General features: G+C 42.6%; 1 protein-coding gene across 4 annotated transcripts in view; it reads right to left on the bottom strand.

Annotated features, from left to right (window-relative positions):
• The window catches only part of cdkal1 (CDK5 regulatory subunit associated protein 1-like 1), a 138680-nt gene that overhangs the window by 10868 nt on the left and 107149 nt on the right, over positions 1 to 20663 (bottom strand). For 3 of the 4 annotated variants that reach the window (XM_057045041.1, XM_057045043.1, XM_057045042.1), the window contains one exon: positions 920 to 1003. The exons of the other annotated variant lie outside the window; for it this stretch is intronic. In XM_057045041.1, coding sequence (XP_056901021.1) covers positions 920 to 1003 — 84 coding nt within the window. The remainder of the gene's footprint in view (positions 1 to 919; positions 1004 to 20663) is intronic. 4 annotated transcript variants of the gene reach the window in all.

The raw sequence follows: 20663 nt of genomic DNA, 5'->3' as shown, positions 1-20663 counted from the left end.
AGGTCTCAATAGAGCAGAGATGTACTGGAACATCATGTACTGTGTCCTCTGAGGGGACGGCCTCAGATCATAATGGTAAAGAGGTTTCTTTTCTTCCATGTTCACTCGCTAGTCAGATTTATGAGTGCAGGCCGAGTACTTAGCGGAGGCAGACATTAAACACCTCATTGTGCTCTCCTCTCCAGTGTCGGTGAACTGACACATGGCAAACATGCCATATCCTAAGAAGCATGAGAGGGGCACGCTCGTGCACACATGAACCCAGTCACACTTGTAACTCAAGCCCACGGCCGGGAGAAGGAGGTGCGGAAGGAGGAGAGCACAGGAGAGGAAAATGGAAGGGAGGCAGAAATTATTACCATTCCCTGCCCTCCCAGCTAATAAAAAGCATAACTTCAAACATGTTTCTGATGATGGTTAAAGCGGGAGGAAATTGATTTATTTGAAGATGTTTTAAAGTGAATTTTTCACAGGTTCAGAGAGGGTCTTTGAAGCTGTGCCTGTGTGTATGTGTGTGTAGGATGGAATTTATGTCTTTAGGGCTGACCTTAATGTTTCAGCACGGCAAAAAAGCACTGCCAGTATCAGCTGCCAAATGCTCTCATGACCACCACGGGGTGTGTGTGCCTGTTTGAGCGTGCGTGTGATATTACTGCTAACCTACTTTGGGCTACACACACTTAAGCCTCTGCCACCTGCAGAGACGACTCCGCAGATATGTTAAGCAAAGCCTCTGATCTCATTTACCAAGCGTGAATATGAACAGGCCATGGGTCGGCTGCGTGCGCGCTTCAGAGACTCATCAATTGCAGATCAATGAAGAACTTTTTCTGCCAAAGTCGGTGATGGGAGTTTGGGTCGAATATAATCTTTTTTGAAAATTCACTGATGTAGAAGAGATCGATAATAGTTTTCTTACCTGTTCATAGAACTTGTTGTGAGCCACGTAGTACTGGCCATCAAAAGACTCCTCGGTCACCAGCACCTGCTGCCTCTCCCCAACCTGCACAGAGATTTAAGCAAAGCTACTCAAACTACACTCCAACGAGTTGATCAACCACAGATGCTTTGTAATCAGTCCAAACCTTCATGTCATCCCATCTCATAATCTACATGATCAAAGCTTGGTTCATTTCCTGTGACAGGCTGAAAGTGGCATTTCAAGGTATCGTTTTATTATCATCTGCTGGAGGCTCGGATCACGCTTCCTCCTCCAGCTTTCCCTGGATCTCACCCAGGAGGTCCAGAGATAGATGGAAGCAAGCCCTCCAGCATGTCCTGGGTCTGTCTACTCTAGCCCAGAGGGACACATCTAGGGTGCCAGAACACCTCCACTGACACTCATTTCAGCCACTTGTGTAGGTGATCTTATTCTTTCACTTCACACAGCTCAACTTTATTCATGTAGCATCATGTACAATCAGGGGTTCCTGCAAATGCTGGACAGAACAGCCTGACCCCCAAACCAGCATTGGTGGCAGGAAAGACCCCCCCCCCCCCACCTCCTTTATGAGAAAGAAACCATGAGCCAAGATCATGTGGGGGACCCTTGTGCTGATGGACAGCCATGTAATAGAGGAGAGAGGGCAGGGGGAATGGATGCAATAGGAAAAGAACAGATGAAAAGCCACATTTTCAACTCTCATAGTCAACATTCATTATTCAGTTATTCAATAACAATTATTCCAAGTCTGACAATCATAAATGCTAAATCTCATAAGCTTAAAGAGAGCAAAGTGAATTACATCATGTCAAAACACTTTAAAACCGACAAAAAATAAGAATTGTGTATGTAAATGTAAACCTAAAGTGTAAAGCCAACACTCACAAAAATCTACTGTGCACATGTAAACAGTCATGTACAAGAACAGCTTGCTTTTTAATTCAGTCCAAGTAAGCTGCCAGTTGTACAATAGTTCTATTCAGTAGGATCCTGAATCAATCAAAGTTTTGCTCTTTATGCTTTTCTTTCTTTCAATCTTTGTCTGCAGCTCACAATTTACCTTTCAAGGTCCCCCGAGCCACTACAGCTTCAGAGCTTTGGCACAGAGGACATGGCACACAATTAAACTAAATTAAACTAAACCCCCCCAAAAAATACAGGAAGCTGAATACAAGAAAAACACAAGCAAATACAGCACGCAATTCATATTCTTGCAGAAAACAACCGATTCAGGATATCTGGAATTTAATAGGAGTGTGCTTCTATTCTATTCAAGGTTTTCCAAAGAAAGGGGCCCAGCCAGCGGTGAGGCGCCTTAAAAAAAGGGACAAGGATAAGGAGAGATTTCAAACTTCGATGAGAAACAAACAAAAAAAGAAATAAAGAGTGACTTAAACCAAGGGGAGAAGTCTTTCACTCCCTGAACATGGATCAGAACAAATTTCTGGCCCTGATCTGTGGCTTCTCAAAACAGATACAGCACATTTCTGCTTCGCGAAACTTTAGTGGACCAATGTCGAGTTTGATCTCTGCACTGTAAAAAACAGACTTTATTTAGCAGCATATTCAGTTCGAACAGAACGTCCTGTGCTCACATTTGACAGCACTGGTATTTTGACTGCTGGTGATGAGCCCCCCCATTATGAAAGCATGCTGACTGATGAGTAATGTGTCAAAACCTTTGAAGTCTTGACTTTGAGTCATAACCAGGAGTGTTTCCAATTTTACAGACATTCGCTCCATTTTGTTGCCTCCATTTTTTTAAGATTCATTCCCCCCTCTTGTCTTTGGGCATGTTCTTTGTTGTTCATACCTCTTTTCTTTCACCGACTGCCTCTCATCCTCTCCCAGTCTTTTAAATGATTTTACAGTGTCAGTACAGTCTGCTGGAACCTGCACAGACATGTGGACTTAAAAAGGGAAAGATAAATCAGCATTTCCTGAAAACTGCTCAATGGGCCTTCTAAGAAAAAGATAGAAAAAAGAAATTCTGCTGAGAGATTTGCCTCTTTTGACTGGAATAAGATGTGAGCACACGTGCTATTTATAAAACACTGACCAACAAAGTGACGGATCTAAAGGTACAAAGTTATTTACCTGACTTAATAACCAAACCTATGTGTGCATTATTCATCTCTAATTAAAGGAATAGCCTTCTTCTCTTAATCTGATAAGATGATTATCTACATGAAGCAAAACAATGAAAGACTTGTGAAGCAAAGTTTTAATAGATGAGAAGCTGGGCAGCTGCACACATTTGGGCTCTGTGGGTGATTTGTATGCATCCTGTCTCCTGTTCTTCGCTTAACTGACTCTGCCTGCATATCTTTGCATGTCAGGGTCTGCATTTAGATTTAGATTTACTCCATCTGTTGAAAGACATCACAGAATATCAAACAGACGTGCATATGCATGTCTTTGCGCCGTGTGCATACTTTGCGGAGCGGAGGACGGCGTCCCATGGCACACAGCAGAGCCGCCACAGATTTGTGGGATCACAGGTTTAATTGATAATTAATCCAAATCATAACAGAGATAATGAGACGACTGTGGCTTTGAATTGTAATCGACATTTCATCCCTGTGACAAAAAAAGAGCAATTTCTTCCAACACCACTTAAAGTCACTAGTTTCATCTGTGGCTTTTTAATTACCGGTATTATTTTCTTTTTTTACGTATTTTTAGAGCAGAATGAAAACCATCAGAAGTGGTGAAAGTGATTAACTGGAAGAATTAATCACCAGCATCAAACTGCTAACATCTAACGAGTTAAATTTAATTTGGCTACTTTCCACCTCAACATTTACAATAACATTATTAACTTATATTCTATGCCACAAAATGCTAATATACAAATAAACTCATCCAGGAATACAATTTGAGCCTATCACCTGTGGGATGATGTTAAAACACGTATCAGCACCTTTAAACACACAAAGAAGAGCGTTGGAACACCAAACAAAACCAAATCTGGAGCGTTTTCAGTTAAATTTCCTGTTAAAAACTATTTGACAAGACAAATGCTCAGAGTCTCTTAGCATAAATCAAAAAGAGAAGTGAAATAAAAGCCTCAAAGTCAAAATCAAAGAAAGGACCCAAAATTCCCAGTGTTTGCCCCAGATACAAAAGACTGAGGGTGTCTTTGGCTGAGCTGTTAGGACAAAACCTAAAATCAACACAGATCAAAGCGTTTGGAACAAGGCCGAAGCACAAATATTCTACAGATTAGTACTGAAAAACACCAAAAGAAAGAGGAGGTGGAAATCAAAGAGAGGGTGGCATTGACAAATTCAGGGAGGACAGACTAAAGAGCAAACTCTAATGAAAGGTGGGGCTCCTGATCCCTCTGACAAAGTGAAGAAGGTCCATCAAAACATTACACAAATATACACTCCCAATAAAGAAATAAATGCTCCTCTTTACTATTTTTATGGGATCTTGTTGTCCTCTGTTGTGAGCTGACAGGCCTTAACATCCACATTGGGAGAAGGCCGGCCCCTCAAAGGAAGCTTGGGTATCCACAATCGCTTACTTTCAGTGTGTGAGGTTGTAAATGAGCCTGTGGCAGCAGTAGAGGCTGTTTCTACATGAAAAGCACCACGTTTAAGAGCCAGAGAGTGAGTGTGTGTCACTGCAGACACGTCTCAACAGGCAGCCCAAGTAAAAGACAGCAGATTAATTTCTCTGCTCACTACAAACCAGTACAGCAGAAAAGTGAGCTAATGAGTCATTAGTGAGAGAGCGTTTGATGAAATACTTCTTCCTCCAAAGCAATAAATAATACAAAAAGTGTGTATAGGTGACTGGGTTTTAGATACTGATACAATGTCTTGTGTATTTTTTATTCTGTGGCCTCAAACAGACGGACCTGTCTCAACTGACGAAATACTGGAGAGACAGATGTAATCGGGTTATTTGTCATCGCATGATTAGAACAGGGGATGTGTGGAGTGTGGATCACCCCAGAAGGGTTCAGATATACAGTAGAAATGGTTTTCATTCTATAGGCCTCCTGGTTTATTCTCTCAGCGGGGCCTCGTGACCCCCCCGCCCCCTCCCAGAGTGGAGATGTGAGCAGTTGTTTCCAGAATGATCTGCACCTGCGTCAAATCTAAAAGCCCTCCAGGCCCTCTCCCAGGCTTCCCATGGCTCACGAACTGGGCCTCACACCCACGTGCAAACACACAAGTACAAAGGCTGGCTGCCCAACACCACAAGCAAAATGGAGAGAAAAGAACGGCAAAGGAGAGAGAAATATAGAAACACCGAATAGGCCACGCCAGTCTTTGCTGGGATAATTACTGTAGTCATGGCTGCTCTGTCCACAAGCTTCAAGGACTTAGAAGATTCTTGGATAGAAGAAGAAAGAAAGAAAGACAGACATGTCTGAAAACATCCTGCAGCAAAAGTTGAAATGACAATATGTGCTTGTGGTATTTTGTGCCGTGGATGTCCAAATTTAAGCATTTATTTCTAACCCACCAGATATTTAAAAGCATCAAAGGAACAAGCATTATGATTAGGAATTCCATCACTGTACATGTGTGTTAAAAATGTCATACATGTCGGCTGTTCCACCCCAAAACACACACCATCAAGCAAGCACTTGATTACCTCATCAATTGTGGCCAAAGGAACAGAAGACAGTCAGTCTGTTCCTGGTGACAGATCTAGGTTGTTAGGAGTGTTGTCTTAGCAAAACACACACACACACACACACACACACACACACACACACACACACACACACACACACACACAGGTCTGGGACAGGAGCCTGTAGGCTGTTTAGTGCCTCAGCTGCTAGACTCGAATCACATCAATGCGACAGGAAAAAAAAAAGGCCCAGAAACTGAAATAAACACACTCAGAAAACTCACAATCATGAAAAATACACTCTCAAAATACTAAAGTTAATGGCCCTTAGAAGGCATTGGTGTACACAGCATTTACATTAACTTGTGCACCATGGAGAAAAAAAATAAATAAAAAGCATGTTACAGTCAGGGAGTTCATTAACCTCAAGGGGAACCTATAATTCAGATTTGAAATAATTTGAAAACTATAAAGCAGATAAAGTCTATACGAGTGAGATGTGAAACATAAAAAAAATAAGAATATAGCAGATAAAATATCAAACAAGAAATAATTAAAATGGCAACCAAGCAATGAGGAATAAAACCCAGATATTTTAGCTTATATTATTTCTGTCCTCAGCTATGTTTCTAATAATTATTTCAGTTCAAAAATGAATCAAATGAGCATACACATCTTTTCAGGAGCATCTCTTGCTCTCTCTTTGTGTGTGTGTGTGTGTGTGTGTGTGTGTGTGTGTGTGTGTGTTGCCTCTAGCGCTGGAACCTCCATGGGTCTATAATTATGTGTGTGTGTGCGCAGCATCAATCAGAGCTCAGCTGTGATTGTCGGGCTGATTGTCCGTAAGGTCCCTGTGGGCCTCAAGGCCTCCGTGTATGCAATCCGTGCGCACGTGTGCGTGTAAGAGAGCACAGAATAAAGTGAGCGCGAGATGCACACATCTATACGTTCGCATTAGGCCGTGATTGCGGCCGGAGCCGTTGGCAACGGCGGGATGATTATGATGATGACTGAAGGCCAAACCTGGAGACAACAAATCACACATGCAGAGGAAGGTCTGTCCTGCAAAAGCGCCTGATTGCCGTTCAAGGCCGGCCCTCCAGCGCTCCCATTAGACTGAGAAAAATGTATGTCGGCGTTTTGATAAGGGAGAGGGGGAAAAAAAGAGCTTACAAGGCCACCGTGGTGGTTCTGTGGGATGAGACGGGGATCGAGGCGTGCCGCTCGGTGACCTTTGCTGTCCGCTGTCTCACCTCTCCTACTGCAGGATCCAGATAAACTCCAGGAAGAGAAACAGAAATTTGTTTACAATGATCACACCGCAGTGTGACAATGACTCAGGAGCGGGGGTTCGGGGGTGCTGGGGTATATCTCAGCCATGGCTGGGTCAGAGTCAGGGATACACCCTGGACAGGTCATCAGTCCACCGCACATTCACTCACACACTCACACCTAGAGGCAATTTAGAGTCTTCAATCAACCTGATGAGACTGTTCCTGAACTGTGGGAGGGAACTGGAGAAAACCCAGAGAGAGAACTAGGAGGACGTGCACGGCCAGAGCCCAGAACCTTCTTGCTAATCACCCACGGTGCTGTCTGCTGAAGTAACGAGGACGCCGCTGCCCGTGTTAATGTTCTGTAAACAGCTCAAAGTGCAATTGTGTGTTAATATGATGTGTTTTTTCTTCGTGTTAGTCAAGGTCGAGGGAGGCTCCAATGACTGTCACTCAATAGTGCACGTACCTTCTGTGCACACTTAGGATAAAGGCCTCTCTGATTCATGAATAACATTGTTTGAGATTGAAGTGTTCTGTACTGCACTGCTCCAGCAACATTTTCATTCTCTTTATGTGCTAACCGCTCAGGGCCACTGAGATTTCTGATATGTTTAGCGGGCTTGTGTCCCCTTCATTTCTTATATGGATGGTACATTCTGAAGTGGTACAATGATGTACTGTCAAGTACTTTGCTGTTTTCCTCTCTCTCTGAATCACTCAGGTACCCAAGGACAAAACGACAACAAATGAAGCAAGGACGTGCACAAAGGAAGGCGAACGGGTTTATCTGAGTCGCACTTTGTGTCCAGGAGTCACATTATATATTATATATATATATATATATATATATACAGTATATATATATATATAACTTTTATTTCATTATCGAAAAGCAAGAGTTGAGCGGCATCTATTTATGAAAAACAAATTAAAGTCTCGAGCCGAAGTCTCACTGAAATAACTGAAAGGCCACAGCAGTCAGATATCCTCACCATAATAGGGGAATAACGTATTATGTGTTATTAACAAGTATTTTGCATGCTGGGCTGAATAAAGTTAAAAAGCATGTAGTATTCCACTGTTAGCAACTCTGTCTCAAATATTCTAGTATTCTCCAGGAGAACCAACATGCTATTATAGAAGGAAAGTGGGGAAAAAAAGAGGTTCTGGAGGGAACTGTGGGAACTTTGGCTACACAGAAAAAGTACATTGTGGAAATAATGCTGTTGATGGTACATATCATAAAAGGTCACACAGCAAAGGCAAAGGCAGCATTAATCCCACAGAAGGTCTGGTACTATAGAGAAGCAGCTTGCATATGATTTAAAACTACAGTATGTTAAAAGACAAGTCGCCCAAAAGGCATGTTGGCCTTTTTGCAAAGTTCAGCAGGAAAGTGGAATCACAGACAGACTGACTGTGGATGTCAGCATCATAAAGTGCACATGCTGCTCCGTGTAAAATCGTGCTATATTTCTCCCATTGTACTCGGGCTAATTTCTTCCTCTTACTGTTTTGTACAATCCTGGAAGTTTAATAATGCTTAGTTAATGTGAGACATGCAGGAAGTGAGATACGCCTGAACACGAATCGATCCCATGTCTTTTGATTCACTTTTAAAAGGCGGCGCCTTTCATTTTAATCGGATGATCGGCTTTCTTAAGCTAATGTGATGTTTGATATCAGAATCCTCTATGTGCCGCGCTTGGACTTGAAGTGATTAGTTGGATTGTGCCAGCCCTTAATAGTTAATAACAGAGTTTAAAAACCCATTACATGATACAACACGACTATTGTATGACGCTCTGCAGTTTCTTCCTCTTGTGAAAGTAGACGTTTACATGCTGCGAGTCACAACGCGAGAAGAAAGCAGGCTGAAAACACAATTGCGTTGCCTTCAAAGGACGTGAGGATGATGGGAAGCTGAATGGAGTCCACCACCACTGACCACAATAGCACAAACTGTGGTTAACATAAAAAGCTGTGAAGAGACGGGTCAGGCTGTTGACCTCGCCGAACCAGCCGTGACTAGATTCTATCCTGGTACCATTGAGAGAGCATCGCCTCTCCAAGAAAAGCAGAGCGGCTCATCGGTGTCCTTCTCTCATCCCCCAAGGAGATCAATAGCCTAGCCTAGCTAAAGACCCCTCTCACCCTTCACAGAGGCTCTTCTCCCCGGAGCAGTCATTTGTTTAATTAGATCTTGTTTTATTCACTACAGAAATATAGAATGAAATATGGAACTGTCGGCAGATATTAGCCCACATTACATACTAAAAGGTGAATAAGGGGAGACCCAACATCCGCCCAATTGGAGCAGTGAAGAATCACACTCTTTCAGTGTTGAAAAAGGAGTAATCTATGAAGGCTCTTTGGTCGCCACAGGCACAACAGAAACTCCCACTGATGTATGACCACGCGCAGCCCGCTACATGAAGCTATAGGAGCACACAATATGAGTTGAACCAGCGGTGAGAAAAACGCAGATACGATGTCTCCTATCGCTCTATCCACCCTGAAAGAAGAGCGTCTGAGACGGAAGGTGGGGAGAGGCTGTGAGGATCAAACAGAGCTGACACGTACGCGTACACACAGGCCCGTTCGCTGGATACTAATTAAATTAAGTTCCGTTCAGTTTTAGATGTGATCAGAACAGACATTCATTTTTAAAAGACTTTTCATTTAATATTAGCCAGCGTTTGGGCTCGTTCGCTTTACATAAAAGTGTTGATTTGAGATTAAAGGCGACTATCTTCAAACATTTACAGTCTGAGATGTAAAGATACTGTCAGAACAATTAAAGGATCAATGTGTTAATTGCTTCGAGCACCTTGCACCTCTGCAAACAAAACATGTTTATAGCTTTTATACCAACATTATACTTAGACATTTTTTTAGGGCACCCAATCAGATGATGATGCAGAAGTGACAGACCTGCTGATATCGGTAGGATAAGTGTTCAACTGCCAATCAACTCATTTAAAGAAACAAATTATCTGATTGAATCAGTTCAGACATTCATTTCAACCCATCCATCTTCCTTATATAGTAAAAAAAAACATGAGAGAAATTCATTTAAATATCAAAAATCAAAGAAAATTCTAGTGAGATGAGCCCAAATCCTCATTAGCAAAAGTCAAATTGGCTTCAGCAAGATGAGACTTGAATGAGCAAATGGTTCACAAAGGGGGCGATATTAGCACTTCAATGGTGTTGATTGATTTGCGACAGCGGGGATCAGGTTGAATGCACTCTGAGCGTGCACGCGTGTGCACGAGCGTGCGCGCCTGGTCAAAGAAAATGAACATTAATCAAAGAGAGCAGGTAGTAATCAGACAGAGCTTTGGGAGGCCGGCCTGCAAATGCGCAGCTGTGCCATTCAAACCAACAACCAGCAGAAAGAGGGACAGAAATCCAATCCCTCAGCACCGAGTCAAAACCAGCAAAGATCAGAGCAGATAGAAGCAGAGACACTTAAAACAGCCCCAAATGAAGCAGACCGAGCATGCTGCAATACCGGTTCTTTATAGTGGAATTACTGAGGGAGCGATGCACAAGGGCAGAACGTCGCTTCTCTTTCTTTTAGGTGAGCACGGAACATCATCAGTGCGTTCCTGCACGCACAGAAATGAATGCTGCCCGATGGGAAATAAAAACACGCCTTTGAACGGAGCCTCTATCTAATTTCTCCTCTAATAATGAAACATGACTCCTTCTATCATGGTCAAAATTAAACAGTACATCTCTGCAAGGAGAAGCTGGTTTTGCCCGGACAGACAGAACACGTGCGGTGGCTGGAAGTGCAGGGTGGAGATGACGCAGGACGCGTGCTGGCAGACTGAGCTGGCTCTGACTGCCGTCTAATGGCACATATGCAAATGAGGGGCCGTGTAAATGGATTTGAATTCATTTGAATATGCATCACAGCAGCCTGTAAATGCACACAATTTCCTCTGCTGTTTCTTCATCAGTCTGTGTTTATTGAACTTTTATTTAGACCGATCAAATAAACAGGACCGCAGAAGGTCAACATGCATGAAGAGACCATGTGAGAGACATACGGGTCTGTAAATAAACCCTAAAGGACTGCGAGTGAAGAAAGAGGGCTTTCCAGAGGCAATTCAGCAGATATTGGTCCCTTGGGTGGAATATCACCGGGTGCTCTGCGAGCCAACACTCAAGGCTGCGTCCATATGTGAGAAGATATCAAACGTTCATCAAAACTCAGACCAGCAGAAGTATTTAGATTTTTCCGCTTATTGGTAATAAACACGGGATATGCTTTGCTAAATCTGTGGTTCCGTTTCTCTGTGAAACAGACAGTCATGTGTGTATACTGGGCTTTAAAACGATCAGAAATGAAATTTTAATGACTTTGGAGGCTGAAACGCTGACCTCGAGTGTCTCAGCCGATCCGCGCGTTGCCTCGACTAGCATCTGTTAATGAGTGCGGGATTAAAACATATCAGTGTACACGCCGGCCTGTGGTGAAGTACGCACACACACAACCCTGATGCATATATCCAATACACGCCTACAGCGTCTGCAAACGCCACGTGCCTCTGCCAACGTATACACACTATCGTCTGGCATCGTCGACTTAAACAGGAGCTTAATTAAGCGTCCCTGCCCTCCACGAGTCCCCCAGACAAATATCAACCAAAACCAGATTTGTCAGCAAAGGTTACTCATTCGTTTATGGTGCATTACATACATGAACAACTTGTGTCCTCCAAAAACAGGCCCGAGGGTTCCGTGAAGCACTCGCCGACATTAAAATATCGAAATAAGGGTGCACGTTCATTATCCTCGCGCGAAAAAAACACACAAAAATGTCTACAATATGTTCACAACCAGGAATCTTAGCAGGAAAAATGTACTATGATTACATCTTAAATGCATCTATAATAAAAGGTTATAAAACAGGTCATATATACAATGAGAGTAAAAAGTATTTGATCCCTTGCTGATTTTGTTGGTTTGTCCACTAATAAAGACATGATCATTCTATACTTTTAATGGTAGATGTATTCTAACATGGAGAGACAGAATATCAAAAAGAAAATCCAGAAAATAACTTTAAAGAATTTATTTTAATTTATTTGTTTTTCATTGGGGGTAATAAGTATTTGATCCCTCTATCCAAAAGCACTTAATATTTGGTGGCAAAGCCATTGTTTGCAAGCACAGCAGTCAAACGTTTGTTGTAGTTAACCACAAGGTTAGCACACATATCGGGGGGAATTTTGGCCCACTCTTCTTTGCAGATCCTCTCTAAATCATTAAGGTTGGTGGGCTGTCGCTTGGCAACTCGGACCTTCAGCTCTCTCCATAGATTTTCAATTGGATTGAGGTCCGGAGACTGGCTGGGCCACTCCATGACCTTAATATGGTTCTTCTTGAGCCACTCCTTTGTTGCCTTTGCTGTATGCTTTGGGTCGTTGTCATGTTGGAAGACCCAGCCACGGCCCATTTTCAGCTTCCTAGCAGAGGGGAGGAGGTTGTCCCTCAGCACTGCACGGTACATGGCTCCGTCCATCTTCCCAGTGATGCGGTGAAGTAGCCCTGTGCCCTTGGCAGAGAAACACCCCCAAAACATAATGTTTCCACCTCCATGCTTGACGGTGGGCACAGTGTTCCTGGGATCATAGGCAGCATTTTTCTTCCTCCACACATGACGAGTAGAGTTTAGGCCAAATAGTTCAATTTTGGTCTCGTCTGACCACAGAACCTTCTCCCAATCACTTTGTGCATCTTTGAGGTGATCATTGGCATACTTTAGGCACCTTTCGGGCACTGCAGGATTTTAATCCATTGCGGCGCAAAGTGTTGCCAATTGTTTTCCTGGTGACTTTGGTCCCAGCTGCCTGGAGGTCATTCACTAACTCCTGCTGTGTGGTTGCAGGTTGATTTCTCACTGTTCTCATGATCATTGCCACCCCACGAGGTGAAATCTTCTGTGGAGCACCAGACCGAGGTCTATTGATGGTCATGTTATACTTCTTAAATTTTCTCACAATTGCACCAATAGTTGTTACTTTAATACCCAGCAATTTGCTAATGTTTTTGTAGCCCATTCCCGATTTATGCAGGTCAACAATCCTGTCTCTGAGGTCCTGAGAGAGTTCTTTGGTCTTACCCATGGTGGAGAGTTTGGAATCTGTCTGATTGTCTGATTCTGTGAACAGTTGTCTTACATACAGGTGATTAGTTAGACCTGGTGCCTTCAATTCAGGTAACAAGTTGTTTGGGAGCGTCTAACTGGTCTGTGAAAGCCAGAACTCCTAATGCATACTAGGGGATCAAATACTTATTTCCCTCAATGAAAAACAAATAAATTAAAATAAATTCTTTAAAGTTATTTTCTGGATTTTCTTTTTGATATTCTGTCTCTCCATGTTAGAATACATCTACCATTAAAAGTATAGAATGATCATGTCTTTATTAGTGGACAAACCAACAAAATCAGCAAGGGATCAAATACTTTTTACTCTCACTGTATGATAAAAAACCATTAACAGCTGTCAAATCATCAATTAATAAACATAATAAACATTTGAAAACAACCTTGTTCAGCCCACAAATGTACAGATAAACAACGGATGTGTAAAAATTTGGTTCTGGCTGTCAGAGGACCCAGTTCTCCAGTCTGTGGTGTAATTGCCGATGGGAAAGCAAATTTGTTGGTTTTATCTCAGCTTCGCTTTGGCTCGGGGACTTGTTGTCACAACATGTGTTGATTTAAACTATGAAATAAATAAATCCCCAAACTATGTGATTACATGTGGCCTTGCAGTGATTGGCTGTGCAGCAGTCAAAAGGCACTCAAGTGTTGTGCGGTCGTGCCGAGTGTCAAAGGCACATCATCTACACTGCAACAGTACACGCAGACACACAAAACCAAGTTAAAGACGCTAGAATGCACAAGTAGGTACGTGCACAACCATCGAATACGTGCACACGCCAAAAGCTGCAGGGATATTTTGACTTAATTTGTTTATGTTACAGTTCCTGGAAAAGACTGTGCTCAAGGCAGCGCATCATTTCTGCGTGAGGGGAGATGACTGCAGCTGGTTTTCCTCCCTCCCTTATTTCTGTCTCTTCTCACAGCGTTCTCATCTTTTGCCTGACTCCATCTACGATGACCCTCCGCACTGGCCGGTTTCCAGCGTGAACTGTGCCCCCACCCCCCTTTTTTTTTTTCATTTTTACATTCTTTTGACCTTCTTGATGAATGGGTCATTAAAGCTCTGGAGGAGGGGCCAAAACCAAAAAAGAAGATGAACCCACACGCACAGATGTGTCTTGTAAAGGAACAAGATGGTTAAGAAATCATCTGCATACAAACGGGTCGGGTCAAGAAGGTCAGTGGAAGACTACTCGTAGGATTTAACAGTTTGGAATATAAAACACAGAGTGAATGTTTCCCGTTTAACTTCTTTTCAACCAAGTCCTGACGTGCCTGTGCTTGGTAATGCGTCATATCTGCCTCTGACGAGGCCATTTGGTCATAACTGCTGAGGCCCTCTACCATTTATGGCCTGTAATTAAAGTCCCCTGTCCTACATTTGCACAAGGTAATTAGCTCATTGTTTGAAATGTCAAATTGAATATTACAGTGGGTGAGAGTTTTAAAAATTTGCATACCAATACTGACATCAGTCCCTTTCTGTCAGCAAATGCTTGGATATGCGTGAGAAGCAGGCAGTGTTGGCTAACATATAATTACCTGCTAACATTTAATGAAGTCACCTAATACATAAAAGTGCCATTTTAATAGAATCATTTTAAAAGGGCCATCAGTTCCAGTCACTTTTACAAAGAGTCTATGTTATTGTCAGGGGTTATTTTGTCACAAAAGACACCTGAAATTTAGGTTATTGAAATATTACACTGAAACATCAAAAGACCTTTACATTAAAGCGTAGCTTTAAAAAGGGGATACAGAACCATAGCTGTTAAGCATGTGCTGTTACTTCCCCCAACCTCATGTCTATAAATTGTAAGTTGTCAGAGGAGCCCTCAGGATGTTGCTCATTGGCTTCAAAGCATGTTCAATAGTATGACAGCAAAACTGTGCAAGTGATAGATGACGACCACCGAGAGATGGTGGAGTCAGAGACCGACAAACACAGAGGTTAATTTAATTAAATGCTCTTCTCATAGTCTATAGAAAAAAATGTTAATGATAATTGCACTGATTACATAAAGACACAGTAACCTGGGCTGGAAAATCAGTCAGCAAAAGGTTACCGCACAATTACAATGCTTGTTTAAAGTGACATTTTTACATTTATTTGAACGTTGATACAAAGCTATCTGCTAACCTGAATGCTAACTAGAGCCTGTGTTTCTTAGGCGAGCATGTCACTATATATATCATCCATAGAACAACATGCACCTGAAAAAATTAGAGAGTTTCCCTGTGAATCCAAGGCTCCGACCTGATGAATATTTGACCAGTAGGAAGTGCCCTCAATAACGGTCTGAGCCACAGTTTTATTCTTGTAATACAGTAAATTGTTCTGTGAAAGATTAAAAACCTTCTGGCAAAACAAACCACCTGACATGTTCTGACTTATTGGACTTGGAGCAGTTGACCCCTCCAATAAACCAAAACCCACAGCGAATGCATCCATCCAACCAGCAAGAAAGCAAAACCTTCATCACGGTTTTATTTAACAGATTTTACGATAAATTCGGGCCCACCACCCTTCTTTCATGATAACTGTGATTAAACCCTAAAATGGCTACATCACGCCGCTGATAAAAAGCACCGTGTTTGTTTTATTGTTGTTTGTTTTGCTGTGTTATGTGTTTGAAGATGACAGTTTTACTGGCAGGACTTCAAACATCTTTGGTAACCAGCTTCGACAAGCCCGGGTTCTTAGAATCTACACCAACACCCACAGAGTGACGCGCAAAAGAAAATAAAGAGGAAAAGGTAACAAGGAAAGTGGGGAAAATGATAAGCAGGGAGGACAATCGGCGGCAAAGTCACGGAAGACCAGTTCAAGCTGATTTTCCACAGAGCCGTCTACGTCTGTAGGCCTTTATCTGTGTTTGCATTGTAAAAAGTTGGGAAGGACACCGCTGGAGCCGCCACAATGGACCCCAACGACTGGTTAACAGAGGCTGATAACGCCTAATCTCTCTCTGTCGCGTGACAACGTGTGTTCCTAGCCGCAGATGTTCTGTCTCACAGAGAGAGGAATATTCTTGGTGAGATTTTACCAAGTAAGGCGGCCGACACGGCTTCCTGATCTGACTCCAGCAGTCAACAGAAGTTCCAGGTGGATGTTTCCAGTTGCGGGTCATTGTTCTCCAGGCTGCTCTTTCATGCAGGCATCATCTCACAGTGCCTGTTAATTACAGCTATTTATTAACCCCAAACAGCCAATTAACGGGCCTTCAGTAAAACAAGCAAACCCACTAATCTATAGGCAACACATTGAGAGGTGACTCGGATGGAGATTATGAAGAAAAATGAAAAGTGGGACCACAGATGTGAATAGGTGCCAAATTTGAAATGGGCCTTTGTTTTCCTTTCTCCTCCGCCGCGCCATAAATATTCAGTTCATTATGTGTTTTCCCCCAGAGGTGCTTGTTTCTGTTCTTTTGTCTCACGTTCTCCCTTTCAATAGGTGGAATTATCATCTTTGGGTGATTCTGTTGTTTAATTACCGAATATGTCCGAGGTTTAATGGAACGTAATGATGCTGCATCTGTGAGGTGGAACCACTGCAGCACAGGTGGAACCAAAGTAACCACACAGAGGAAGTCCTTGTTTAAAATAAGCTGTATCTAAAAACTGAAGATTTAAATAACCTGATTCTACCTTAAAGGCAGTGAAAGCCTGTTGGTTTCATCATTTTAGTGTCACATGACCTTGAGCCGAAATGGCTATTCAGTAAATATGAGTAAAGATTATGGCGTTACCGAGTCCTGGGACTCCCAAAAACATGACTTGCAACCTTAAAGCATCATTCTTGGCTTGATGTTTGTATTCCGAATAATAATAAAAAACAAACTTTGAGGCAGTCCTAAGGATTGAACATAAGACCAGAGGGAGCATGACCTTCGACCTTCAAATGTGACCATCCAGCGCTGAATCAGACTTGACATTTGTGCAAAGGAAATCCCTCAAAGCCTTCTCGTGGTCTTGTCTTCAAAAGGCGAATGTGACCTTTTAACTCTGACCTCCAAAACCCAGCAAAAACGTGTCCTTCGGTGTGGAAGGCCATCCGAGCATCCTCTGTCTGCACGATAAAGCTGGTGCTTGGCTGAAGAGCTCTTTTCGGTTACTTGAGAAAGGCAGCAGCTCTGCCCTGCCGCATATTAGCCAGTAGTAATAAATTGTGGCTGTCTGGTGAAGAGCTGAGGGTTCTTCAAGAATCCAGCTGCTCATAATCTGGAGGAGAATCTTCTCATTATTTATGGATCACAAAGAAAAGGCTTGTTTTTGTCAGAATTGTCAGAAGATGACAAAATAGGAGAGGACGCACACAAACACATAACACAGATCAAAATAAGACTAAAAAGCAATAAAAATGCTATTTTTGTCAGCTCCATTTAACTTTTCTTCCCTTCCTTTCATGCGCACACACTGCCTGCACATGAGTAATGCATCACTTTCACCTCCTGCTGTGCCCCAGTTTTTGTAACGCGCCTATAATGAGAATAAAGCTTTTACAGTAGTGAACCCACAGTTGGCCCATACGTACATCTCATTTGTAGGGCCGTGTGAGTCAGTGAGCGAGTGAGTGTGAGAGAGATAGAAAGAGAGAGAGGAGGAAAGGATTCACTGGTCTTGAAGTCATGTGGCGCTCTGCAAGCAGGAACCCTGGACAAGGCGCCTTCAGGCAGAAAAATGTATTAGGATGCTGACACGGGATGTTAAAGCTGAACTCTAACAGACAGCTGCTTACTCAATATTCATATCTTGTCTTCTTTTTAGTCCTCAGACATACTGCAAACATACATCAGTTTTGTCCAGTGAAGTGAAAGATGCCACTCAAATCTTTAAAGCTGAGCCGTTGATGAGAACTGCTGACTACAATTCAGACAAAAGCACCCAAAGAGTGCTGGTTGGCCAGAAAAAGGACTGATAAGAAGAGGCCCAAGAAACAAAACTCATATATTCAGCTGGAAACACAGTCAATAAGCCAATGGAGCCTTTCAAAGAAGTGTTTTGTAGAACAATATTGGAGGGGGAAAAAACAACAAATTATACTATATCATGTTTATTTTGAACCTTAAAAGACCTTATTGGAAGTAATAATAGAAAAAAAGTTACCTGTAAACACATTGTTCAAGATAAGCTTTGCAACTCCAGTGTAAAATCAATACGGCAGCGCAAGATTTCAAACAGTGTTAACATGTGATTTACAATGTCTGATAAATTCTTAACAGATTGTTAATTGAGAGGCCAAAGTAGCCAACAAAGGTAGTGGTGGGGCTCACATCCATCAAGGCAAAAATAATTAATCCCCAAGAAATGGGCTCGGTCGGTACTCTGTCTTGACAAAGTGGGTGTGACAGAGGATGTGTGATACTGAGATAAAGTGAGCATCAACTGCTGGGGTAAAAGAAATGGTTTTTTCTAGAAAAAAAATCCAACTCTTTTCTTCATCCAGACCTCCTCCTTTTCCTGTCAGTCTGAAAAAGTCATCTAGTTTTAATAAACCCGAAACCCAGTCACATTAAGGACATCAGGAGTGAAACTGGACAATTCCAGTGAGACTTAAGCTTTAGCCTGAATGCTAAATAGCCAGAATGTTCCATATAGGGTCCTGATGCTGGCCATAGAAGCCTTTAAGTGATTAAAAAGCCTTTCATCAGGCTTTATATAACCACAGCATGAGAAAGCCAAGCAGACAGAACATTTACACACAGTAGAGCATGTTTTCAAATGAATATGACCAAACGGAAGCTCACGTGGATGAGGGACTCACAGTGGAAAATCATTTAGCCACATACCACATTAAGAACCGTTGCTTATTCATTGCATCGTCTCTTTCTCTCTTCTTCCATCCACATGTGTTCCCCTTTCAGCCCTCTGCTCAGATGTTAGTCACTTATTGTCACTTATATGTGAAAAAGAGGTAGCGGTATGGTCGTAGGGGATGCCTTTGCAAATGACTGCAATGAATAAGCCACTCTAGCCTGCACGCGATGCTAGGTGGTGATAAGTAAACACATTAAGGATTTTAGTTTAGTTTTTTGCAAAGAAAGACTTTGATAAAGTATTGAGATTGTGTTAATTGTTTAATTATCGGCCCCCAGCCTGTTTTGTGATTCCCTAATCACCTAATAGATGAAACAATTATTTTATGTTTTTTGGCGACAATATCCAGGCAGGAGGATTTGGCAGAAATAGTGCCTGGTGATGCTTTTAGCTGCAGCCTCAATTACAGCAGTTAGGTTAAAAGATCAGTGTGATATAATAATCCAACCCGATACAAAGAAACACCAAACATTTTGGTGAACACATTCCTCTCTGCGAGGAAGCGGCCGAGTTCCTGGCTGCTGAGTGTTGATGCTTTTTTAGGGCTGAGTGATGCACCTCCAATTACATATGCAACAGCCTCACGGTGGCGGCCAGAGAACCTGTGTGGCCGGAGGGTTTTTCGTCTTGAACATGTGCAAGAACAACGTAAAAAAGTAAAACAGACATTGGACAGAATGCAAAATAACACACTGTCAAAATAAAAAAAAAATCATGGGCTGCCTTAGTGTAAACACGTGCTAATGTTGCATGTCATTCACAGTAAAGCAGGAAAAAGTGCTGCTTCTCTGGTGCTGCATGTTCTGAACTACAGCGAGATTTCAAAGGCAAGTGCATATTTGCCACTAAATGGATTTATTGTGGGGTCTGCTGTGAGACGGTAAATATAGTATATATGTGTTGACGCTCCTGACAGGCTGATAGGAGCTAAAAGTGACTTCAGCACTCTATCGTGCAGCAGCAGCGTCCAATCAAATCAAGCTGCCCTGTATTGTTGGTGGAATATCAGAGCCCTTCTATCGACGGGCAGAGGCTGGAGTCTCACCATCTAAATGTTTTATTTTCCTGCATTTGTTCAAACAGAAATATTACACATTTATGCACCACACTGTGATGCCATCCCTCACTGACAGACGGACATCTGAAGTCAGATTTCTGCTACGCTTTAAAAGTTATAAGGGCATTCAATTATTAAAGGTTTATTTAAATGCGTGAGGTTCTGAAGTGTGACATGTGCAACCGATTTTGGGATCTGGACCTTAATTAACGGAGTGTAGGGGCCTCTTTCAGGAGTCCTCTCAGACTATGGTCCAGTTCCATATGTGGTAACCTCTCCTGCAGCTCAGTTCTCTCTTTGAAGTGGCTTTAAGAAAAACGGACGTGTTTGAGAGATATGTGGCAGCGCCACGGAGATGCGGGCTGAGAAATACTGGCAGGATTAACAAATCGCACACGTGTGAGAAAATCAATTGGGTTCTGAGCACCACCTTCACCTGTGTGCAGAGGCCACGCGAAGAGGCCGCAACTATCAGGGAGAGATGCAGGGTGTTCACGCAGGTGTCCAGCCTGCCATATGCTAGAAAAGACCGGCAACAGTCTGTAGAATTTATAGATATGGAGGAATAACCTGGTGTGTGTGCGTGTGTGTGTGTGTGGCAGTCCTCACTCACCATGGATGGTTGTTTTTCCCCTCTGCGTGTTTTATTGTCTAAATAATTGAGTGCATCAGCGAGTTTGGCTGCCAATACATCTCACACTGCATGCCATTAAACACGTGTGTTTAGATTTCCTGCGTAGGAACATTAGACACGGGCACACACACACACACACACACACACAC

The sequence above is a fragment of the Takifugu flavidus genome, chromosome 10 (assembly GCF_003711565.1).
Source record: "Takifugu flavidus isolate HTHZ2018 chromosome 10, ASM371156v2, whole genome shotgun sequence".
NCBI classification, from domain to species: Eukaryota; Metazoa; Chordata; class Actinopteri; order Tetraodontiformes; family Tetraodontidae; genus Takifugu; species Takifugu flavidus.
The sequence above is the reverse complement of the archived record's forward strand: the minus strand, read 5'-3'. Positions and strand labels throughout refer to the sequence as shown.